General features: G+C 41.6%; 1 protein-coding gene across 3 annotated transcripts in view; it reads right to left on the bottom strand.

Moving 5' to 3' along the window:
* Positions 1 to 25,949, bottom strand: part of S100PBP (S100P binding protein) — a 172,053-nt gene that overhangs the window by 116,006 nt on the left and 30,098 nt on the right. For 2 of the 3 annotated variants that reach the window (XM_053707274.1, XM_053707275.1), the window contains exons 2-3: positions 1,169 to 2,405; positions 718 to 812 (exon numbers count right to left, since the gene is read on the bottom strand). In XM_053707274.1, coding sequence (XP_053563249.1) covers positions 718 to 812; positions 1,169 to 2,383 — 1,310 coding nt within the window. In that variant the 5' untranslated portion in view covers positions 2,384 to 2,405. The remainder of the gene's footprint in view (positions 1 to 717; positions 813 to 1,168; positions 2,406 to 25,949) is intronic. The other variant, XM_053707276.1, reaches the window with a different exon arrangement.

Below are 25,949 nucleotides of genomic sequence, written 5' to 3'. Positions count from 1 at the left end.
TGCATCTGGGCAGCTGTCTAGTCACAGCCCGGCCCGATCGCACCATTACACTCAATGTAGCTCCCTCCCGCTATCAGATCAGAAGCAAGCTACATTGAGTGTAATGGCGCGATCGGGCCAGGCTGTGATTAGACAGCTGCCCAGATGCGCTCTGTGAAAAAACCAGACCCGCTCAGTAGAGCAAGGAGCTGCGATCTGACAAATCCTCCTTTATAATAAAATATCAGCTGCAATATTATGTTGAATAAAGTTAGCGCTAAGATAATGTAATATAATTCTGCACTATGTGCAGAATTATATAACATTATTTAGTAGGTTTACTGCCCCTTTAAGTTGAATTTGTATGTAAGTTGGAACAGGCACTTTTTTTTAGGTGAAACTCTAGCCAAACATTTTTTTTAGTTTTGGATAGCATAGGGAAAAGTTTTGCTATCTGTGCCCCTGTTCAGAAAATTTCACATCACTTTCTGTCCTTGTGACAATTGGATTTTGAGTATTTTGGGTTATCCTGGAAAGAAGGATTGGCGATAAAGCTTTATTTTCTCTCTGTTTGTAAGTACTAGCTGTACTTAAGTCGGATGTCTGTAAGCCTGGGACTGCCTGTTCTCTCATTTAGGGTGTGTGAGCTAAAGGATAACACTACAGCTGTAACTTTAGTTTGATGAATAAATACAGGGATACTCAACATATACTGTTCATGTTACAAAAAAATGATACCTTGATACTGGTCTTGGCAATGGTGTAACTGTTCCTAATTTCTTTCCCTGAGCGAAAGTTGGGCTTGTTTTATTGCACCACACTGGTGCCACCATCTGGAAATATGAGAATATCACAGAATTACAGAATAAAATATTAATATTTTAGAACATGGGACATGTGCTGCTTAAAATTAATTTTAAAAATAAAAATTAAATGCAAGGAGAGTGATTTAAGCACCATGTCTTGTTGAATATTTACATACAAACCAAGTTTCTCATTAATTATCAGTTCAGAACTTACTGTGTTTAGGATTGCCCTACTCACCTGGATATCGAAAAAGGGTAATTTGTGAGGTTATGTAGCATAATTAGTAAGTCTTCAATGCTACATAACCTCATCAATACAGAATCCGGTATCAAGATTTTTTTAAATTTGTTTGGCATACGTATCCAATTAGGGGACTGTATACCTGTGGTGGGAGCTGCTTCTTTGATTTCTGTGAAGATGTTTTGCAGGTAAGGGGTACGCTGGAACCTCCTCCTTTTTTATCTGATGACTCTGAGACAGCCGTAGTGGGTTCCTTTTCCTGCTTTGCTATGTCTGAGCTTTCTGGAGCAGTATTCAGATGGGGTCTAGGACAAATAACTGAAGAAGGTGTGGAGAGTTCAAATGAATCTGGAGGCATGTGGTTAGAAACAGATGGGGGTAATGTGCATTCTGGTAAGGTGGGAGACTTTTGGATAGCTACAGGTTGCAACAATATATTTAGAGTAGAGTTAATGGGCACAGTGACAGGCGTGGAAACTCCATTAGAAATGCTGTCCTCCTCTGAGTCAGTTATTTTAGGACTAAGCAACAGAATATCGTCTATGTCACAGTCAAATGGCAAGTCAGAACCCTCACTCCACTTGTCAACATTCTCTAAGTCTGAACACTTTGTGCTAGTAATGTGTATGTCTGGTGTGTTGTGAGATGGAGGTGAAAGATCTGTCCTTGAACCAGACACTGCTGGAATCCAACAAGTTGTGGAAGTCTCTCCAGATCCACAGTTAAGAGTACTGTCCTGCTCTGACTTACATACAGACAGGGCCCTTAATGTGCAAATGCTTGTGTCACTCTCTCCTAGTGTGTCATCCAGTTCCTCAGCAGAAATAGAGGAGTAGAGTGGCGATAACGCTATTGCATTGGAGACTGTTGTTTGCAGACCCGGTGACTGGATATGCTGTGAAACTAAGTTACCTTGTACTTCAGCCGTGCTGTCTAAAGTGGAAGACTCAGCAGCATAGCATCCATCATCTTCTAATAACTCGTCAATTTGTTCTTGGGTTAAATGCAAAGGGGAATCCCCCTCTTCACCAGATGGTTCCAGCAGAGAATCATCTAATTCATCGGTCAGCTCTGCTGAGGTTGGGCTCAGTAACAGGCAGTTCTTCAGATTGCCCTCTGCTTGTGAATATGAAGCAGAGCATGGAGTACTACATATAAACACATTGCGACATCTCTTGGGGCAAGGTGATTGTGCTTCTGTTTGATCTCGGGCTCTCTTGGTACCTGGCACTCGATCATTAACAATGCTGATTCTGATATCCTCCATTGTGTCAAGATGAGAAACTCCCCAATTCACCTTCCGGTTTTTGTTAGATATTAGTGAGGGCTGGCATGGATGGTCACTGAAATTCTTCATAAGTCACTATATATGAGAAAATCTATACAGGAAAGAAAAAAATTTAAAAAAATAAATATTGTATTTTTTTAAGAAAAATATTTTTTGTTAAAAAATTGAACAGCACTGAAATATGATAAAGTTGTTAGGTTGAGCTTAAAGTGAAAGTCCATTACTGTTTTCTTCAAAAACTTACCTTTTAATCCTGGCAGCCGCTCCAGCACTTCCTCCGCAAGTCGTCTTCGCGGGTCCAAAATGATGAATCCGGCTTCCACCAATCACAGCGTTGCATCAGGCCAAGATTCCCCCGGAAGGGGGGAGCTGTTATTGGAGGAAGCCCGATTCGTCATTTCTGACGGCTGTAGAGGCTTCCGACGGCCAGGGGTATTGCTGGAGCGGCATCCAGAATTAAAAGGTAAGTTTTTGAAGAAAACAGTGAAATGTCAATTTTGATGAATTAAAGTGCCCTTGTTTTTAATAGGTTTATTAAAAAACGGGCACTAATTAATCAAAATGGACCTTCACTTTAATAACGTTACTGGAAGCTAAAACGTACAGAATTTGTAGAGGTTACAAGACATTGGTGCCAAGGTTTTGAAATGTTACAAGATGTTGCAGATTTTTGGAACAGGGCTATGTCTATATTGCAAGAGGTTGTTGCAGAGTTTGGGGAAATATGTAAAGGAAGATGTTGGAGCTTGGTTGCAGATTTATGGAGATTGATGTAAAATTTTGGGGATTTTATGGAAGGTTGGCGCAAATTTCTGAAAATCTTACAGCATTTAAGTGGAGAGTTCTGAGGATGTTGTGGGACTTTGCAGGAAGTCAGTGTAAAGCTTGGTGGAGCTTTGTGCGGGGTACGTGGATGCTGGCGGAGCTTTGTGCGGGGTACGTGGATGCTGGCGGAGCTTTGTGCGGGGTACGTGGATGCTGGCGGAGCTTTGTGCGGGGTACGTGGATGCTGGCGGAGCTTTGTGCGGGGTACGTGGATGCTGGCGGAGCTTTGTGCGGGGTACGTGGATGCTGGCGGAGCTTTGTGCGGGGTACGTGGATGCTGGCGGAGATTTGTGCGGGGTACGTGGATGCTGGTGGAGATTTGTGCAGAGTTCGTGGATGCTGATGGAGCTTTGTGCATGGTACGTGTATGCTGGTGGAGCTTTGTGCAGGGTAGGTGGATGCTGGTGGAGCCTTGTGCAGGGTACGTGGATGCTGGTGGAGCTTTGTGCAGAGTTCGTGGATGCTGATGGAGCTTTGTGCATGGTACGTGTATGCTGGTGGAGCTTTGTGCAGGGTAGGTGGATGCTGGTGGAGCCTTGTGCAGGGTAGGTGGATGCTGGTGGAGCCTTGTGCAGGGTAGGTGGATGCTGGTGGAGCTTTGTGCAGGGTACGTGGACGTTACAGTAATTTGGTGTAGCGTACATAAATATTGCTGATGACTGACTTAGAGTTTGGTAATGTTGAAGGTGTTGGTTGCAGGGACTGGAGAAGTTACTGGTGCCAGGGTGGATTTGATTTAAATCATAAGTCACTAAGGCTTGATTTAAAGTGAAGGTCAATTTTCATGTGAAAGTGCCCGGTTTTTAAAAAAAAACTATAAAAAACAAGGGCACTTTCATTCATGAAAATTGACATTTCATCCGTTTTTTAAAAATATACTTACCTTTTCTTCTTGAAGCCGCTCCAGTGCTTCACTAGCCCGTCGCAAGCCTCTTCATACGTCAGCAATGACGATTCCGGCATCCTCCAATCACGGCTTCCCCCCAGGGGAATCATTGCCTGAGGCAACGCCGGGATTGGAGGAAGCCGGTTTGGTCATTGCTGGGTAAGTAAACCAGGAAGAAGCAGGAGGAGCATCGTTTCAGAACGACGATCCGGCGTTTCAGAAGAACAAGGTAAGTATTTTTAAAATACGGTGCAATGTCAATTTTCATGAATGAAAGTGCCCCTGTTTTAAATTGTTTTTTTTTTTTTTTTTTAAACCGGGCACTTTCACATGAAAAATGACCTTCACTTTAAATAAATTAAAATTATTGTTTTCTACATAAAGGTTTAATTTTTAAAATAATTTTTCAGAATTTTTTTCCCTTTATATCAGGCAATTACTCATTTGGTTATATACAATTAGAAATACATAGAGATTAACTAATTACCTTAATAATAACAATTTAAATCATTTTATTTAACAAAGATAAAAAACCATTGCCATAAAGGGATAGGAAACACAGATCATACAATTTACTTCTATTATCAAATTTACTTTGTTCTTATGGTATTATTTGTTGAAGAGATACCTAGGTAGGTGTCTGGAGCATTACATGGCAAGAAATAGTGCTGTCATCTAAGGCTTTTGGAAATGGATAACATTGTTGCAAAACTGCTGCCATATAGTGCTCCAGAAACGTGCACACTCCCGAGCTTAATCTATGCTTTTCAACCAAAGATTCCAAGATATCAAATTTTATAATAGAAGTAAAAAACATAATTTATGCTTACCTGATAAATGTATTTCTCTTGTAGTGTATCCAGTCCACGGATCATCCATTACTTGTGGGATATTCTCCTTCCCAACAGGAAGTTGGTTTGGATTACCCACAGCAGAGCTGCTATATAGCTCCTCCCCTCACTGCCATATCCAGTCATTCGACCGAAACAAGACGAGAAAGGAGAAACCATAGGGTGCAGTGGTGACTGTAGTTTAATTAAAATTTAGACCTGCCTTAAAAGGACAGGGCAGGCCGTGGACTGGATACACCACAAGAGAAATAAATTTATCAGGTAAGCATAAATTATGTTTTCTCTTGTTAAGTGTATCCAGTCCACGGATCATCCATTACTTGTGGGATACCAATACCAAAGCTAAAGTACACGGATGATGGGAGGGACAAGGCAGGAACTTAAACGGAAGGAACCACTGCCTGTAGAACCTTTCTCCCAAAAACAGCCTCCGAAGAAGCAAAAGTGTAAAATTTGTAAAATTTTGAAAAGGTGTGAAGCGAAGACCAAGTCGCAGCCTTGCAAATCTGTTCAACAGAGGCCTCATTTTTAAAGGCCCAGGTGGAAGCCACAGCTCTAGTAGAATGAGCTGTAATCCTTTCAGGGGGCTGCTGTCCAGCAGTCTCATAGGCTAAGCGTATTATGCTCCGAAGCCAAAAGGAGAGAGAGGTTGTCGAAGCTTTTTGACCTCTCCTCTGTCCAGAGTAAACGACAAACAGGGCAGATGTTTGACAGAAATCTTTAGTAGCCGTAAGTAAAACTTCAAGGCACGGACTACGTCCAGATTATGCAAAAGACGTTCCTTCTTTGAAGAAGGATTAGGACACAATGATGGAACAACAATCTCTTGATTGATATTCCTGTTAGAAACCACCTTAGGTAAAAACCCAGGTTTGGTACGCAGAACAACCTTGTCTGAATGAAAAATCAGATAAGGAGAATCACAATGTAAGGCAGATAACTCAGAGACTTTCGAGCCGAGGAAATAGCCATCAAAAACAGAACTTTCCAAGATAAAAGTTTAATATCAATGGAATGAAGGGGTTCAAACGGAACTCCCTGAAGAACTTTAAGAACCAAGTTTAAGCTCCACGGGAGCAACAGTTTTAAACACAGGCTTAATCCTAACCAAAGCCTGACAAAATGCCTGGACGTCTGGAACTTCTGCCAGACACTTGTGCAAAAGAATAGACAGAGCAGAGATCTGTCCTTTTAAAGAACTAGCTGATAAGCCTTTGTCCAAACCCTCTTGGAGAAAGGACAATATCCTAGGAATCCTAACCTTACTCTATGAGTAACTCTTGGATTCACACCAATAAAGATATTTACGCCATATCTTATGGTAGATTTTCCTGGTGACAGGCTTCCGAGCCTGTATTAAAGGTATCAATGACTGACTCGGAGAAGCCACGCCTTGATAGAATCAAGCGTTCAATCTCCATGTAGTCAGTCTCAGAGAAAAAAGATTTGGATGATTGAAAGGACCTTGTATTAGAAGGTCCTGCCTCAGAGGCAGAGTCCATGGTGGAAGAGATGACATGTCCACTAGGTCTGCATACCAGGTCCTGCGTGGCCACGCAGGCGCTATCAGAATCACCGATGCTCTCTCCTGTTTGATTTTGGCAATCAGTCGAGGGAGCAGAGGAAACGGTGGAAACACATAGGCCAGGTTGAAGAACCAAGGAGCTGCTAGAGCATCTATCAGCGTTGCTCCCGGGTCCCTGGATCCGTAACAAGGAAGCTTGGCGTTCTGGCGAGACGCCATGAGATCCAGTTCTGGTTTGCCCCAACGATGGACCAGTTGAGCAAACACCTCCGGATGGAGTTCCCACTCCCCCGGATGAAAAGTCTGACGACTTAGAAAATCCGCCTCCCAGTTCTCTACGCCTGGGATGTGGATCGCTGACAGGTGGCAAGAGTGAGACTCTGCCCAGCGAATTATCTTTGAGACTTCTAACATCGCTAGGGAACTCCTGGTTCCCCCTTGATGGTTGATGTAAGCCACAGTCGTGATGTTGTCCGACTGAAATCTGATGAACCTCAGTGTTGCTAACTGAGGCCAAGCTAGAAGAGCATTGAATATTGCTCTTAACTCCAGAATATTTATTGGGAGGAGTTTCTCCTCCTGAGTCCACGATCCCTGGCCTTCAGGGAGTTCCAGACTGCGCCCCAACCTAGAAGGCTGGCATCTGTTGTTACAATCGTCCAATCTGGCCTGCGAAAGGTCATACCCTTGGACAGATGGACCTGAGAAAGCCACCAGAGAAGAGAATCTCTGGTCTCTTGATCCAGATTTAGTAGAGGGGACAAATTTGAGTAATCCCCATTCCACTGACTTAGCATGCATAATTGCAGCGGTCTGAGATGCAGGTGCGCAAATGGCACTATGTCCATTGCCGCTACCATTAAGCCGATTACTTCCATGCACTGAGCCACTGACGGGCGTGGAATGGAATGAAGGACACGGCAAGCATTTAGAAGTTTTGATAACCTGGACTCCGTCAGGTAAATTTTCATCTCTACAGAATCTATAAGAGTCCCTAGGAAGGAGACTCTTGTGAGTGGTGATAGAGAACTCTTTTCCACGTTCACTTTCCACCCATGCGACCTCAGAAATGCCAGAACTATCTCTGTATGAGACTTGGCAATTTGAAAGCTTGACGCCTGTATCAGGATGTCGTCTAGATACGGAGCCACCGCTATGCCTCGCGGTCTTAGAACCGCCAGAAGTGAGCCCAGAACCTTTGTAAAAATTCTCGGGGCAGTGGCCAACCCGAAGGGAAGAGCTACAAATTGGTAATGCCTGTCTAGAAAGGCAAACCTTAGGAACCGATGATGATCTTTGTGAATCGGTATGTGAAGGTAGGCATCCTTTTAAGTCCACTGTGGTCATGTACTGACCCTCTTGGATCATGGGTAGGATGGTCCGAATAGTTTCCATTTTGAATGATGGAACTCTGAGGAATTTGTTTAAGATCTTTAGATCCAAGATTGGTCTGAAGGTTCCCTCTTTCTTGGGAACCACAAACATATTTGAATAAAATCCCTGTCCTTGTTCCGTCCGCGGAACTGGATGGATCACTCCCATTACTAGGAGGTCTTGCACACAGCTTAGGAATGCCTCTTTCTTTATCTGGTTTACTGAAAACCTTGAAAGATGAAATCTCCCTTGTGGAGGAGAAGCTTTGAAGTCCAGAAGATATCCCTGGGATATGATCTCCAACGAAATATGCAATTCATCCAGCAGCTTCAGGTTAGAGCTTCAAGGGGTCACTACAAAACTCCCCAACAATAGTAAAACAATGTGAAATGAAGCTCTCCAAAATGCCAGAGTTTCAATAATTTATTTGAGAGAGTGCAGAGTCAAACAGCCACAACGTTTCGGGGAGCCATGCCCCTTAATCATGTGGTAAGTGATAGTACAGGTACACCTGTTTAAATAGCTCACCTTGGGATTTTAACCCTTACAATCTTGTAATTTACATTCTATAAATGCAACAGCACCATCTGCTGGTGAAAAATAGGTAGACCATGTACAAAAATTAAAAACAAAACAGCTATGAAGCCCCTATAACAGAATCACATCTACACATACAGAAAACTGCAATTTAATCATTAGATTTTATTCTCAAATCATTAAGCAACATAACATTAGACAAGTACTGCAGAATGTATGAACACAAGAGCAACACCAGCTCAATAAAACACAGACCAGTCTATCTCTCTATTAAGCCCCCTAGGCTCCAGGGTATCCAACTTAAAAATCCAATAGGATTCACGTTGTTTCAAAAGGACATCCCTATTGCCACCCCTACGGGGGACCTTAAACTGTTCGATGACCTGGAACCTAAGTTGGCTAATATGGTGTCCCATGGCTAAAAAATGATAAGCCACTGGGGCAGTGAGTACCTTACACCTGATGTTGCTCTTGTGCTCAGTAATTCGATCCCGTACCCTCCTGGAGGACTCACCAATGTAGGCTTTCCCACATGGGCATTTGATCATATAGATAACGTAATTGCTATTACAGGTAAAATAGTCCCTATAATAAAATTTATAACCACTATGTGGGTGTAAAAAATAGGGACTTTTTACTATTGAATTACAATTGCTACACCCTAGACAGGGGAAACAGCCTAAATTCTTTTTGGTGATGTACCGTTGTGCCAATGTTCTACCAGAGCCAATGTCAGCTTTGATTAAAGAATCACTCAAGCTCTTACTCCGCTTGTATGCTGGCATAGGCATCTGGTCAAATTCAGCAACCTCCGAATTGCAATTTTTTAGGATACCCCAATGTTTCCTAATAATTTTCCAAACCTGGTCACTCTGTCTAGAAAATTCAGATACAAAAATCATCCTCTTCGAATCTTTTTTGGCAGATAGACCAGGCTTTAACAATGATTCCCGATCCAATTGAGACACCTGATTGATGGTGTCTACAATGAGATCTCTGGGGTACCCACATTGCAAAATAAATGTCACCCATTTCTGAAAGTCTCATGGGCACTTTAGATTCCTCTGCAACAATGCGCTTTACTCTGAGCAATTGGCTCTTTGGTAATGATCTGATCAAAGAAGGATGATGTGCACTGCTATACAACAGCAGATTATTCCTATCAGTTTCCTTACTGAAAATATCAGTCTTGAAATTGCACCCATCCTTCAGAACAGTCACATCCAAAAAGTCAATTGAAATTTCACTGTAAGTAAGTGTGAACTTAATGCTGTTTGTCAAATTGTTCAACTCCTTAACAAAAAGTTCAAGGGCTCCAACGCTGCCCAACCATACCCCAAAAATATCATCAATGTAGCGCCACCAGGTGGCGCCACACTGACGAAACAAATAATTTTCAAAGACAAATTTCTCTTCAAAGAGATTCATAAAAAACAGAATTTATGTTTACCTGATAAATTTCTTTCTCCAACGGTGTGTCCGGTCCACGGCGTCATCCTTACTTGTGGGATATTCTCTTCCCCAACAGGAAATGGCAAAGAGCCCAGCAAAGCTGGTCACATGATCCCTCCTAGGCTCCGCCTACCCCAGTCATTCGACCGACGTTAAGGAGGAATATTTGCATAGGAGAAACCATATGGTACCGTGGTGACTGTAGTTAAAGAAAATAAAATATCAGACCTGATTAAAAAAACCAGGGCGGGCCGTGGACCGGACACACCGTTGGATAAAGAAATTTATCAGGTAAACATAAATTCTGTTTTCTCCAACATAGGTGTGTCCGGTCCACGGCGTCATCCTTACTTGTGGGAACCAATACCAAAGCTTTAGGACACGGATGAAGGGAGGGAGCAAATCAGGTCACCTAAATGGAAGGCACCACGGCTTGCAAAACCTTTCTCCCAAAAATAGCCTCAGAAGAAGCAAAAGTATCAAACTTGTAAAATTTGGTAAAAGTGTGCAGTGAAGACCAAGTCGCTGCCCTACATATCTGATCAACAGAAGCCTCGTTCTTGAAGGCCCATGTGGAAGCCACAGCCCTAGTGGAATGAGCTGTGATTCTTTCGGGAGGCTGCCGTCCGGCAGTCTCGTAAGCCAATCTGATGATGCTTTTAATCCAAAAAGAGAGAGAGGTAGAAGTTGCCTTTTGACCTCTCCTTTTACCTGAATAAACAACAAACAAGGAAGATGTTTGTCTAAAATCCTTTGTAGCATCTAAATAGAATTTTAGAGCGCGAACAACATCCAAATTGTGCAACAAACGTTCCTTCTTTGAAACTGGTTTTGGACACAGAGAAGGTACGATAATCTCCTGGTTAATGTTTTTGTTAGAAACAACTTTTGGAAGAAAACCAGGTTTAGTACGTAAAACCACCTTATCTGCATGGAACACCAGATAAGGAGGAGAACACTGCAGAGCAGATAATTCTGAGACTCTTCTAGCAGAAGAAATCGCAACTAAAAACAAAACTTTCCAAGATAATAACTTAATATCAACGGAATGTAAGGGTTCAAACGGAACCCCCTGAAGAACTGAAAGAACTAAATTGAGACTCCAAGGAGGAGTCAAAGGTTTGTAAACAGGCTTGATTCTAACCAGAGCCTGAACAAAGGCTTGAACATCTGGCACAGCTGCCAGCTTTTTGTGAAGTAATACCGACAAGGCAGAAATCTGTCCCTTCAGGGAACTTGCAGATAATCCTTTTTCCAATCCTTCTTGAAGGAAGGATAGAATCCTAGGAATCTTAACCTTGTCCCAAGGGAATCCTTTAGATTCACACCAACAGATATATTTTTTCCAAATTTTGTGGTAAATCTTTCTAGTCACAGGCTTTCTGGCCTGAACAAGAGTATCGATAACAGAATCTGAGAATCCTCGCTTCGATAAAATCAAGCGTTCAATCTCCAAGCAGTCAGCTGGAGTGAAACCAGATTCGGATGTTCGAACGGACCCTGAACAAGAAGGTCTCGTCTCAAAGGTAGCTTCCAAGGTGGAGCCGATGACATATTCACCAGATCTGCATACCAAGTCCTGCGTGGCCACGCAGGAGCTATCAAGATCACCGACGCCCTCTCCTGCTTGATCCTGGCTATCAGCCTGGGGATGAGAGGAAATGGCGGGAACACATAAGCTAGTTTGAAGGTCCAAGGTGCCACTAGTGCATCCACTAGAGCCGCCTTGGGATCCCTGGATCTGGCCCCGTAGCAAGGAACTTTGAAGTTCTGACGAGAGGCCATCAGATCCATGTCTGGAATGCCCCACAGGTGAGTGACTTGGGCAAAGATTTCCGGATGGAGTTCCCACTCCCCCGGATGCAATGTCTGCCGACTCAGAAAATCCGCTTCCCAATTTTCCACTCCTGGGATGTGGATAGCAGACAGGTGGCAGGAGTGAGACTCCGCCCAAAGAATAATTTTGGTTACTTCTTCCATCGCTAGGGAACTCCTTGTTCCCCCCTGATGGTTGATGTACGCAACAGTCGTCATGTTGTCTGATTGAAACCGTATGAACCTGGTCCTCGCAAGCTGGGGCCAGGCCTGGAGAGCATTGAATATCGCTCTCAGTTCCAGAATATTTATCGGTAGAAGAGATTCTTCCCGAGACCAAAGACCCTGAGCTTTCAGGGATCCCCAGACCGCGCCCCAGCCTATCAGACTGGCGTCGGTCGTGACAATGACCCACTCTGGTCTGTGGAACATCATCCCTTGAGACAGATTGTCCAGGGACAGCCACCAACGGAGTGAGTCTCTGGTCCTCTGATTTACTTGTATCTTCGGAGACAAGTCTGTATAGTCCCCATTCCACTGACTGAGCATGCACAGTTGTAATGGTCTTAGATGAATGCGCGCAAAAGGAACTATGTCCATCGCCGCCACCATCAACCCGATCACTTCCATGCACTGAGCTATGGAAGGAAGAGGAACGGAATGAAGTATCCGACAAGAGTCCAGAAGCTTTGTTTTTCTGGCCTCTGTTAGAAAGATCCTCATTTCTAAGGAGTCTATAATTGTTCCCAAGAAGGGAACCCTTGTTGACGGGGATAGAGAACTCTTTTCCACGTTCACTTTCCAGCCGTGAGATCTGAGAAAGGCCAGGACAATGTCCGTGTGAGCCTTTGCTTGAGGAAGGGACGACGCTTGAATCAGAATGTCGTCCAGGTAAGGTACTACTGCAATGCCCCTTGGTCTTAGCACCGCTAGAAGGGACCCTAGTACCTTTGTGAAAATCCTTGGAGCAGTGGCTAATCCGAAAGGAAGCGCCACGAACTGGTAATGTTTGTCCAGGAATGCAAACCTTAGGAACCGATGATGTTCCTTGTGGATAGGAATATGTAGATACGCATCCTTTAAATCCACCGTGGTCATGAATTGACCTTCCTGGATGGAAGGAAGGATAGTTCGAATGGTTTCCATCTTGAACGATGGGACCTTGAGAAATTTGTTTAAGATCTTGAGATCTAGGATTGGTCTGAACGTTCCCTCTTTTTTGGGAACTATGAACAGATTGGAGTAGAACCCCATCCCTTGTTCTCTTAATGGAACAGGATGAATCACTCCCATTTTTAACAGGTCTTCTACACAATGTAAGAACGCCTGTCTTTTTATGTGGTCTGAAGACAACTGCGACCTGTGGAACCTCCCCCTTGGGGGAAGTCCCTTGAATTCCAGAAGATAACCCTGGGAGACTATTTCTAGCGCCCAGGGATCCAGAACATCTCTTGCCCAAGCCTGAGCGAAGAGAGAGAGTCTGCCCCCCACCAGATCCGGTCCCGGATCGGGGGCCAATATTTCATGCTGTCTTGGTAGCAGTGGCAGGTTTCTTGGCCTGCTTTCCCTTGTTCCAGCCTTGCATTGGTCTCCAAGCTGGCTTGGCCTGAGAAGTATTACCCTCTTGCTTAGAGGACGTAGCACCTTGGGCTGGTCCGTTTTTACGAAAGGGACGAAAATTAGGTCTATTTTTTGCCTTGAAAGGCCGATCCTGAGGAAGGGCGTGGCCCTTACCCCCAGTGATATCAGAGATAATCTCTTTCAAGTCAGGACCAAACAACGTTTTCCCCTTGAAAGGAATGTTTAGTAGCTTGTTCTTGGAAGACGCATCAGCCGACCAAGATTTCAACCAAAGCGCTCTGCGCGCCACAATAGCAAACCCAGAGTTCTTAGCCGCTAACTTAGCCAATTGCAAAGAGGCGTCTAGAGTGAAAGAATTAGCCAATTTGAGAGCATTGATTCTGTCCATAATCTCCTCATAAGGAGGAGAGTCACTATCGAGCACCTTAAGCAGTTCATCAAACCAGAAATATGCGGCAGTAGTGACAGGGACAATGCATGAAATGGGTTGTAGAAGGTAACCCTGCTGAACAAACATCTTTTTAAGCAAACCTTCTAATTTTTTATCCATAGGATCTTTGAAAGCACAACTATCCTCTATGGGAATAGTGGTGCGTTTGTTTAAAGTAGAAACCGCTCCCTCGACCTTGGGGACTGACTGCCATAAGTCCTTTCTGGGGTCGACCATAGGAAACAATTTTTTAAATATGGGGGGAGGGACGAAAGGAATACCGGGCCTTTCCCATTCTTTATTAACAATGTCCGCCACCCGCTTGGGTATAGGAAAAGCTTCTGGGAGCCCCGGCACCTCTAGGAACTTGTCCATTTTACATAGTTTCTCTGGGATGACTAAATTTTCACAATCATCCAGAGTGGATAATACCTCCTTAAGCAAAATGCGGAGATGTTCCAATTTAAATTTAAATGTAATCACATCAGATTCAGCCTGCTGAGAAATGTTCCCTAAATCAGTAATTTCTCCCTCAGACAAAACCTCCCTGGCCCCCTCAGATTGGGTTAGGGGCCCTTCAGAGATATTAATATCAGCGTCGTCATGCTCTTCAGTAACTAAAACAGAGCAGCCACGCTTACGCTGACAAGGGTTCATTTTGGCTAAAATGTTTTTGACAGAATTATCCATTACAGCCGTTAATTGTTGCATAGTAAGGAGTATTGGCGCGCTAGATGTACTAGGGGCCTCCTGAGTGGGCAAGACTCGTGTAGACGAAGGAGGGAATGATGCAGTACCATGCTTACTCCCCTCACTTGAGGAATCATCTTGGGCATCATTGTCATTATCACATAAATCACATTTATTTAAATGAATAGGAATTCTGGCTTCCCCACATTCAGAACACAGTCTATCTGGTAGGTCAGACATGTTAAACAGGCATAAACTTGATCAGAAAGTACAAAAAACGTTTTAAAATAAAACCGTTACTGTCACTTTAAATTTTAAACTGAACACACTTTATTACTGCAATTGCGAAAAAACATGAAGGAATTGTTCAAAATTCACCAAATTTTCACCACAGCGTCTTAAAGCCTTGAAAATATTGCACACCAATTTTGGAAGCTTTAACCCTTAAAATAACGGAACCGGAGCCGTTTTAAGCTTTAAACCCCTTTACAGTCCCTGGTATCTGCTTTGCTGAGACCCAACCAAACCCAAAGGGGAATACGATACCAAATGACGCCTTCAGAAGTCTTTTATAAGTATCAGAGCTCCTCTCACATGCGACTGCATGCCATGCCTCTCAAAAACAAGTGCGCAACACCGGCGCGAAAATGAGACTCTGCCTATGCTTTGGGAAAGCCCCTAAAGAATAAGGTGTCTAAAACAGTGCCTGCCGATATTATTATATCAAAATACCCAGATAAAATGATTCCTCAAGGCTAAATATGTGTTAATAATCAATCGATTTAGCCCAGAAAAAGTCTACAGTTTAAATAAGCCCTTGTGAAGCCCTTATTTACAATCGTAATAAACATGGCTTACCGGATCCCATAGGGAAAATGACAGCTTCCAGCATTACATCGTCTTGTTAGAATGTGTCATACCTCAAGCAGCAAGGGACTGCAAACTGTTCCCCCAACTGAAGTTAATTGCTCTCAACAGTCCTGTGTGGAACAGCCATGGATTTTAGTTACGGTTGCTAAAATCATTTTCCTCATACAAACAGAATTCTTCATCTCTTTTCTGTTTCTGAGTAAATAGTACGTACCAGCACTATTTGAAAATAACAAACTCTTGATTGAATAATGAAAAACTACAGTTAAACACTAAAAAACTCTAAGCCATCTCCGTGGAGATGTTGCCTGTACAACGGCAAAGAGAATGACTGGGGTAGGCGGAGCCTAGGAGGGATCATGTGACCAGCTTTGCTGGGCTCTTTGCCATTTCCTGTTGGGGAAGAGAATATCCCACAAGTAAGGATGACGCCGTGGACCGGACACACCTATGTTGGAGAAATATTGGCATAGTAAGGGGCAACGTTGGAGCCCATGGCTGTACCCTGCAACTGCAGATAGAAAAGTTCTTCAAATAAAAAATAATTATTAAAGAGTATAATCTCTAACAGTTGCAGAATAAACCAAATTTGTGAACTGGAGTATAAACCAGAAGTAAAAAGTGCATGCTTCATTTCACATTGTTTTACTATATGATCTCCAACGCCCAGGGATCCTGAACATCTCTTGCCCACGCCTGGGCAAAGAGAGAAAGTCTGCCCCCCACTAGATCCGTTTCCGGATAGGGGGCCGTTCCTTCATGCTGTCTTGGGGGCAGCAGCAGGCTTTCTGGCCTGCTTGCCCTTGTTCCAGGACTGGTTAGGTTTCCAGGCCTGTCTGGAATGAGCAACAGTTCCCGCTTGTTTTGAAGCGGAGGAAGTTGATGCTGCTGCTGCCTTGAAATTTCGAAAGGCATGAAAATTAGACTGTTTGGCCTTTGATTTGGCCCTGTCCTGAGGAAGGGTATGACCCTTGCCTCCAGTAATGTCAGCAATAATTTCCTTCAAGCCAGGCCCGAATAAGGTCTGCCCCTTGAAAGGAATGTTGAGTAATTTAGACTTTGAAGTCACGTCAGCTGACCAGGATTTAAGCCATAGCGCCCTACGCGCCTGGATGGCGAATCCGGAATTCTTAGCCGTTAGTTTAGTCAAATGAACAATGGCATCAGAAACAAATGAGTTAGCTAGCTTAAGCGTTCTAAGCTTGTCAATAATTTCATTCAATGGAGCTGTCTGGATGGCCTCTTCCAGGGCCTCAAACCAGAATGCCGCCGCAGCAGTGACAGGCGCAATGCATGCAAGGGGCTGTAAAATAAAACCTTGTTGAATAAACATTTTCTTAAAGGTAACCCTCCAATTTTTTATCCATTGGATATGAATAAGCACAACTGTCCTCAACCGGGATAGTGGTACGCTTTGCTAAAGTAGAAACTGCTCCCTCCACCTTAGGGACCGTCTGCCATAAGTCCAGTGTAGTGGCGTCTATTGGAAACATTTTTCTAAATATAGGAGGTGGGGAAAAGGGCACACCGGGTCTATCCCACTCCTTGCTAATAATTTCTGTAAGCCTTTTAGGTATAGGAAAAACGTCAGTACACACCGGCACCGCATAGTATCTATCCAGCCTACACAATTTCTCTGGAATTGCAACTGTGTTACAGTCATTCAGAGCAGCTAATACCTCCCCAAGCAATACACGGAGGTTCTCAAGCTTAAATTTAAAATGAGAAATCTCTGAATCAGGTTTCCCCGAGTCAGAGATGTCACCCACAGACTGAAGCTCTCCGTCCTCATGTTCTGCATACTGTGACGCAGTATCAGACATGGCTCTAACAGCATTTGCGCGCTCTGTATCTCTCCTAACCCCAGAGCTATCGCGCTTGCCTCTTAATTCAGGCAATCTAGATAATACCTCTGACAGGGTATTATTCATGATTGCAGCCATGTCCTGCAAGGTAATCGCTATGGGCGTCCCTGATGTAATTGGTGCCATATTAGCGTGCGTCCCCTGAGCGGGAGGCGAAGGGTCTGACACGTGGGGAGAGTTAGTCGGCATAACTTCCCCCTCGACAGAATCCTCTGGTGATAATTCTTTTATAGATAGACTGATCTTTACTGTTTAAGGTGAAATCAATACATTTAGTACACATTCTCCTATGGGGCTCCACCATGGCTTTCAAACATAATGAACAAGTAGGTTCCTCTGTGTCAGACATGTTTAAACAGACTAGCAATGAGACTAGCAAGCTTGGAAAACACTTTAAAACAAGTTTACAAGCAATATAAAAACGTTACTGCGTCTTTAAGAAACACAAATTTTCCCAAATTTTGAAATAACAGTGAAAAAATGCAGTTACACTAACGAAATTTTTACAGTGTATGTAATAAGTTAGCAGAGCATTGCACCCACTTGCAAATGGATGATTAACCCCTTAATACCAAAAACGGAATAACAAATGACAAAAACGTTTTTTAAACAGTCACAACAACTGCCACAGCTCTACTGTGGCTTTTTACCTCCCTCAATACGACTTTTGAAGCCTTTTGAGCCCTTCAGAGAAGTCCTGGATCATGCAGGAAGAAGCTGGATGTCTGTGTCTGTAATTTTTGCTGTGCAAAAAAACTCTAAAATAGGCCCCTCCCACTCATATTACAACAGTGGGAAGCCTCAGGGAACTGTTTCTAGGCAAAATTCAAGCCAGCCATGTGGAAAAAACTAGGCCCCAATAAGTTTTATCACCAAACATATGTAAAACACGATTAAACATGCCAGCAAACGTTTTAAAATACACTTTTATAAGAGTATGTATCTCTATTAATAAGCCTGATACCAGTCGCTATCACTGCATTTAAGGCTTTACTTACATTACTTCGGTATCAGCAGCATTTTCTAGCAAATTCCATCCCTAGAAAAATATTTTAACTGCACATACCTTATTACAGGAAAACCTGCACGCTATTCCCCCTCTGAAGTTACCTCACTCTTCAGAATATGTGAGAACAGCAAAGGATCTTAGTTACTTCTAAGATCATAGAAAACGCAGGCAGATTCTTCTTCTAAATACTGCCTGAGATAAACAGTACACTCCGGTACCATTTAAAAATAACAAACTTTTGATTGAAGAAATAAACTAAGTATAAAACACCACAGTCCTCTTACGACCTCCATCTTAGTTGAGAGTTTCAAGAGAATGACTGGATATGGCAGTGAGGGGAAGAGCTATATAGCAGCTCTGCTGTGGGTGATCCTCTTGCAACTTCCTGTTGGGAAGGAGAATATCCCACAAGTAATGGATGATCCTTGGACTGGATACACTTAACAAGAGAAAGAGGGAGTCTGCTACCAAGATTTTCGTGGAAAAAAGGAAGAAAAAACTTAAATTGCAGGGGGGGGCGAGATCTTGCCCTGGATCGCTGACCCCTTTGGAACAACGGTCTGGAACGAGACGGGAAGATCTAGGAAGTAGAGGGATCTTGAAAAGATTGTTGGAAATGTTGCTGGAACTGCTGTTGGTATTGGAATTGAGGTCTTGAATTATAATTTGTGCGGCCAGGAAAGCGACCCCTGCCTTTCCCGGCCGTCGGAAAAACTGTTTGGGTAAAAAATCTTGCGAACTGAAGTTCTTACCTTATTCAAATTTGAAAAAGTATTAATATAATTATTAAGATCTTTTAGAAAAATGTCTCTGAAAAGAAGACCATTAGAGTCAGAATCCAATTCATTTACAGCATTATCACAAATTTTAGGATCTATTTTGCGTAGAATATTCTTTCTATATTCAATAATCATAGCTGTGTTAGTATTCCCTATGAACGAGAGAATTCTTTGTACCCGTTCTCTAATCAAAAAGGGGTCAAGAGAGGAATTTTCAATAACAGCCTGCTCAGAAATTTCAAAGAGTTTTGAAATAGGGCCAACAGAATCTAAGTTTGTCTTGGCATGTTTTCCATGCCCTATCCATGCCTTTCTTTACCTTATAACCAGGGGAACCTATACATTTAATAATTTTTGGATCAATTTCGGGAGCAATACAGGCATTGTTGGGAAGAAGGGGACAAGGGCATTCAGCTCTCATTTTATTACGGGCATCTTTTTTGAGAGAATTTTTTTAATTGGAAATTAAAATGGCTACGTCTAAAGAGGGGCACCACTCAGAAGATCTGGGGTGATGTAAATCATCTGCACAAAATCTGGGATTACCAAGTTAGTCAAAAAATTTAGAATTTAATTTTTAAAAGATTTCTTTAATTTGTTTAGGTTTAGGGGAATCTGTGATTCCGAAGACAAATCATCAGATAAAACCTCAAAATCAGAATTAGATAATTCCTCAGTAGAAGAATCAGAATGAGATGATAATACCACTTTCTTAGGTTTTTTAATAGTTAAAGTCTCAGAATTTTTTGATCCCATATGTAACCCCTTGGGATTAGGGGGAGGTTTTGCAAATGTTTTCCTTCCTTTACTGCCAGGAATTGAAGTGTCAGCAAGAGTCTGACGAGACTTAGAAAGTCATTTTTACTAGCCAAAACAGAAACAGAGCAAGGTCTTTTCCTTTTAAAAATAGTTTTAGGATTAGGCTGTTGAGATAGGAGATTAGATTGAGATAGGAGATTAGACATGTGAGACATCATTTTTACCATAGAATTATCAATCTTCATTTGTACAGACTGTGCAGTTAAGGGTTCAATTGACTCAGTGGCTTGAGACATATTTATGAATAAAATAAAAAAGAGCAGATAAGAACTTCAGTTACAATAAGATCTTAAATAATTGCAGTCAAAATACAATGAATTTTCCCTCAGACCGTTTAATATAACAAGTCTGCAAGTAAATAGATAAAATAACGATTTGCCTCCACCTAGTGGTTATATGGCACTAGGTATAATAAAGGATTGGTGAAGAAACAAAATATACAAAAAAGTATCTGTCACCAGACACGGAGTAGAAGAGAAAACCAGCTGTTATGCAGAGGAATTTGATGACGTCAGAGGGCGGGAAAAAGAGGCGGGAAGAACAAAGAAAGTGACGTCACAAGATGGCGAGCGGCCGCTCGAGACGGAGCCAACTGCCAGAAGAAAAGAAAAAGGTGAAAGGGAGGAGAGGAGACGAAGGTCTAAGTATAAAAATATACACAAAAGACGGGTAGTGTGGCGGTAGATACCGTAAACAAGAAAAAACAATATAAAACCAGAAAAAGAAAACATGGAAATTTATTTAACCCCTTATTGACAACTGACGTACCAGGTAACTAACTGTTAATGACAATAGACGTACCTGGTACGTCAGTTGTCTAACAGAGTGCTGGAAGTGATCACAATCGCTTCCAGCAGCTCTGAGGGTATTGCAGTGATGCCTCGATATGGAGGCATCCTGCAATACCCCTTTACAAGCCTCCGATGCAGAGAGAGCCACTCTGTGGCCCTTTCTGCAACGGTAGTGATGGTGCCGATGGTGCCTTTGTCCGGTGGGAGGAAGGAGCGTGTGCGCGCGCGTGCACGATACGCGCGCACGTGCACGATACGCGCGCACGTGCACGGGTGTGCGTGGGCACGTGTGTGCGCGTGCACGTGCACGCATTAGTCACACTGACACCAATGAAAAAGGAAGGGGAAAAAAAGTTTTTTGTTTTTTTTTTACATTTAAAAGGATCTGGGAGGGGGAGGGGGTATTGTGGGGGGGTTGCTACACTACAGAAATAATTAAACATACAAATAAAAGTTATAAATAAAATTAAAATAGTTTGGTTTGTGGGGCCAAACTGGGTACTGGCAGACAGCTGCCAGTACCCAAGATGGCGGTAATTAGGTAGGGGAGAGGGTTAGAGAGCTGGAGGGGGGGGGGAATCAGGGAGGTTGGTGCTAAGGCAGGGCTCCATCACAACTAAAATATTTTATCATTTTTATTTAAAAAAAAAAAAAAAAACTCTTATTTAGTACTGGCAGACTTCTGCCAGTACTTAAGATGGCGGTAACAATTGTGGGGTGGGGGAGGGAAGAGAGCTGTTTGGGAGGGATCAGGGGGTGGGATGTGTCAGGTGGGAGGCTGATCTCTAAAATTAACCCTGCAAGCTCCCTACAAGCTACCTAATTTAACCCCTTCACTGCTGGGCATAATTCACGTGTGGTGCGCAGCAGCATTTAGCGGCCTTCTAATTACCAAAAAGCAACGCCAAAGCCATATAAGTCTGCTATTTCTGAACAAAGGGGATCCCAGAGAAGCTTTTACAACAATTTCTGCCATAATAGCACAAGCTGTTTGTAAATAATTTCAGTGAGAAACCTAAAATTGTGAAAAATGTAAAGTTTTTTTTTTTTATTTGCTCGCATTTGGCGGTGAAATGGTGGCATGAAATATACCAAAATGGGCCTAGATCAATACTTTGGGATGTCTTCTAAAACAAAATATATACATGTCAAGGGATATTCAGGTATTCCTGACAGATATCAGGGTTCCAAAGTAACTAGTGCTAATTTTGAAAAAAAGTGGTTTGGAAATAGCAAAGTGCTACTTGTATTTATTGCCCCATAAATTGCAAAAAAAGCAAAGAACGTGTAAACATTGGGTATTTCTAAACTCAGGACAAAATTTAGAAACTATTTAGCATGGGTGTTTTTTGGTGATTGTAGATGTGTAACAGATTTTGGGGGTCAAAGTTAGAAAAAGTGTGTTTTTTTCCATTTTTTCCTCATATTTTATCATTTTTTTTTTAGTAAATTATAAGATATGATGAAAATAATGGTATCTTTAGAAAGTCCATTTAATGGCGAGAAAAACGGTATATAATATGTGTGGGTACAGTAAATGAGTAAGAGGAAAATTACAACTAAACGCAAACACTGCAGAAATGTAAAAATAGCCATTGTCATTAAGGGTAAGAAAATTGAAAAATGGTCCGGTCATTAAGGGGTTAAAATAAAATAATAAAACATAATGAGAAAAACAGAAATAATAAAACGGAAGTAAAGAAAAAAGGGGAAAAATATTTAGAATTAGAGATAAAAAGGGGGAAAAAAAACACATAAAATATATATTAACAATACAAAATATATATATATATATATATATATATATATATATATATATATATATATATATATATATATATATATATATATATATATATATAGCAATAAAAAATGAACTTATCCTGCAGCGAGCAGCAAAAGAAAGAGGAAGTTGGGGAACGTATTGGACAGTTTATGTAAGCTATGACATCTTATTGGTCCATTTTGTCTGTGTTTTCCAAAGTATCCATTTCATTGGTTATTGTTTTAATGTTGGATTAATTTACTTCTGTATCATTACTTTTAAATGCTGCATATGAGTAGTATAAGGAAAGATATGCAAAATACGAGTCTCTGGTCTTGTAATAAAGTCAAAAAGCAATGTAATGATAAACAAAAAGAGAAGGCAAAAAAAGAGAGAGCGCCTAATGGTGTGATATCGTCTGGGACCAGGTAGATACAATCATTAACAGCATCAGCCAAATGGATACTCACAAAAGGGCTGGCACTCACAGGTAGTGCATACAGGCAGGCTGATCTTTATACAGCAGTCAGTATGCAGTACGCTCAGGTAAGCGTTTTCTTACCTGAGGAAACGGCCAGTGAACATTACGGCCGAGAAACGCGTTGTATTAAGCTCTAAATAAATCCTTTTTTTAATATTAATCACCTAGCATTTGTTTGCTGACTTCCTTTTTTAAGTTTTTTTGGTTTTAAACATTTTTTAGCTTTACATTTTCACTTTGTTATTACCATATTGGACTAACAACCATTCCACATTGTGTACACTCTGAGCTATTACACAGCTTCAGGTACATTATTTGGATTACCTACGTCACACTCAGAGGATTACCTTTCACCACAGACCAGCTGAGTTTCAGACGCTGATTCAGTGCACACGCTGTGTGCGGAGGACAAGCCCGAGCTGACAAGGGCTACAAACAACCATACTATCGGCCAGAGGGATATGAATCCTAAAATTTCAGCGTACTGACTGTTGTATTAAGGTCAGCCTGCCTGAATGCACTACTTGCGAGTGCCAACTCTCTTGCGAGTATCCATCTTGCTGTTACCGCTGTTTTGTCAGACGTTATTGCACTATTAGGCGCTCTCTTTCTCTTCTATTACAACAGATCTTCAATACGAATTTCACATATTCAGCGTACTGACTGCTGTATAAAGGTCAGCCTGCCTGTATGCACTACCTGTGAGTGCCAGCCCTTTTGTGAGTATCCATTTGGCTGATGCTGTTAATGATTGTATCTACCTGGTCCCAGACGATATCACACCATTAGGCGCTCTCTCTTTTTTTGCCTTCAATTTTACAGATCATCCGACTCACCACCGATTTGGAGCGAAGCAGCCTTACACATTTGCTTAATTTGACAGCGATTCTATCCACTATTTGCTGGACATTATTGTGGTTTTTTGTGAATTTATATTTATATTGATTTGTACACCTTAGTTTTTATAAGATCTTTGAAAAATATTATTTTGCAAGTTAATATCACATCACAGCCTTTTAGAGTAAGACCAAAGTTAGTCATCAAAGGTCACACTTATTCCTTTTTCACCATTTAGGTATTTATTAGTATTAGATTTTTTACTTTTTCACCAGCAACAGAACAAGACGAGATATATATCTTTTACAAACCTTTTTACAAAGCTTATTACACCATTTTGATTTGGTGTAACACGACTATCTAATTTAATGAACATTATATGATCACTAGCAAATCCACTATTTACATTCACTATATATAGACTCACCTATTGCACATTCCTTTCGTATATTGTCTTGCGCACCCTATTGTATGTTATATTATCATACTTTTCTTCTATAAACAAAAAGAGCCCTCAGTCTCTCTAGGGGGCGCTATATCATAACGTTCGAATATATAATGAAAATAAGATTTGTAATTTGGGATGAACGTCACAGAGTGTGTATGCACATAGAATACAGAGAATATAAATACATGTATAAATATAACCAAAATACTCAAACAGAATAAACTTATCTCAGGTAACAGAGTCCTATTAACCAGAGCCACAGGATAAGTACTGTATTGAATGTACTTTGTAAAATGGGATGAACAAAGTTCTTATATCCTTTTTAGTCCTTGTAGAAATGCAGAATCCAGATGCAGCTCCTCTCTTACTTCACAAAAGAGTAATAGAGATCCTAGATGAATAAATCAGCGGGTGCTTCATATGCATATAAGTAGTTAAACAACCAATGTGAATAATAGTAGTGCAGGGTACTCACACTATGTTGCAGCACTCTGTTGTGCCGGTAGAGGCGTTCTGGAGACTCACAGTGCTCCAGCTCACTGAGCAAAAGTTAGACAGCTTCCTCCAAAGGATCAAGCAGGTGGAATTCGATTCATGATGTCATTTTTTTTTATGCCTGAGGAAACCGCTGTTATAGGTGCACTGAATGAATCTTTCAATCCCTTTGTTTTAATCATGTTATGGTTTTATATTAAACAATTGATTTTCATACATGCAATGTTTCAAACATATACACTTTCATGGCAATAAATAAAACTGGGGTATACGATAGGGCCTATCTTTAGTTTGGGGCCTATCAGAAGAAATACTCTCAATTTCAACTCAAATTACAAGTCATACAATTGTAACTGAACATTCCCAAAATCCTGGCAAACCTATGCATGGGGGCATGGGGTGTACTCAGGAGGCCTTGCAAAAAAACAACCTGGAGTGTTTTCTTGCAATAACTTACAACAGGCTCTCCTAAATCATAGTCAAAACACAATGTGTGTAAAAATGAAAACTTTCCACCACACACTTTCTCAATGTTTTTTTTTTTGTTGCTAAAACAAAGGCATCAAAACACTCCATATACAATACCTTGGGGTGTGAACTTTTCAAATATATGCATGTTTATGGCAAGCAAATAAATTGGCGTATGTAAAAAGGCCCCCAAAAAGAAGATGGGCAAAGAAGATATGTCAAATTTGAAAAAAAAAAACAAAACAAAAAAAAAACACACAACATGTCAGAAGTTTGTCATTGCACCCCCAAACAACCCAACAAACCTATGCATAGGTGATATCACTGTACTCAGGAGATCTTGCTGAATACATATTTGTTCTTTGTCAGTAACACATAACAGGAACTAAGAATCCATACCTAAAGTACGTGTGTGAAAAATAACACAAAAAAATGACTACCAAAAAGTTTGACAAAGACTGGTGGTAGAATTAGTGCATGGAAAGTGTTATAATACCAGCATTTGAAATAACCTAGGATGTCTACTTTCAAAAAGATATGATTTGATGGGGGTAAAATTACATTGGCCGGCTTAAAAAAATTTCCCAAATAGGACATGGGTACATGATGATGAGATGTGAAAATTCCAAGTTTGAAAACTGGAATGCGCACCATAAAAATAAGGCCTTTAGCCCCCTGAGAACCCAACACACCTATACATGGGTGGTATCACTGTACTCAGGAGATGTTGCTGAACGCATATTTGGGTGTTCTTTGGCAGTAACACATAACAGGAACTGATAATCCATGCCTAAATTACAATGTGTGTGAAAAAACATAATTTATGCTTACCTGATAAATTTATTTCTCTTGTAGTGTATCCAGTCCACGGATCATCCATTACTTATGGAATATATTCTCCTTCCCAACAGGAAGCTGCAAGAGTCCACCCACAGCAAAGCTGCTATATAGCTCCTCCCCTAACTGCCATATTCAGTCATTCGACCGAAAACATGCAGAGAAAGGAAAAACCATAGGGTGCAGTGGTGACTGTAGTTCAAAT

Source organism: Bombina bombina, chromosome 3 (genome assembly GCF_027579735.1).
Source record: "Bombina bombina isolate aBomBom1 chromosome 3, aBomBom1.pri, whole genome shotgun sequence".
Taxonomy (NCBI): Eukaryota; Metazoa; Chordata; class Amphibia; order Anura; family Bombinatoridae; genus Bombina; species Bombina bombina.
This window is presented reverse-complemented; position numbering and strand designations above follow the sequence as displayed.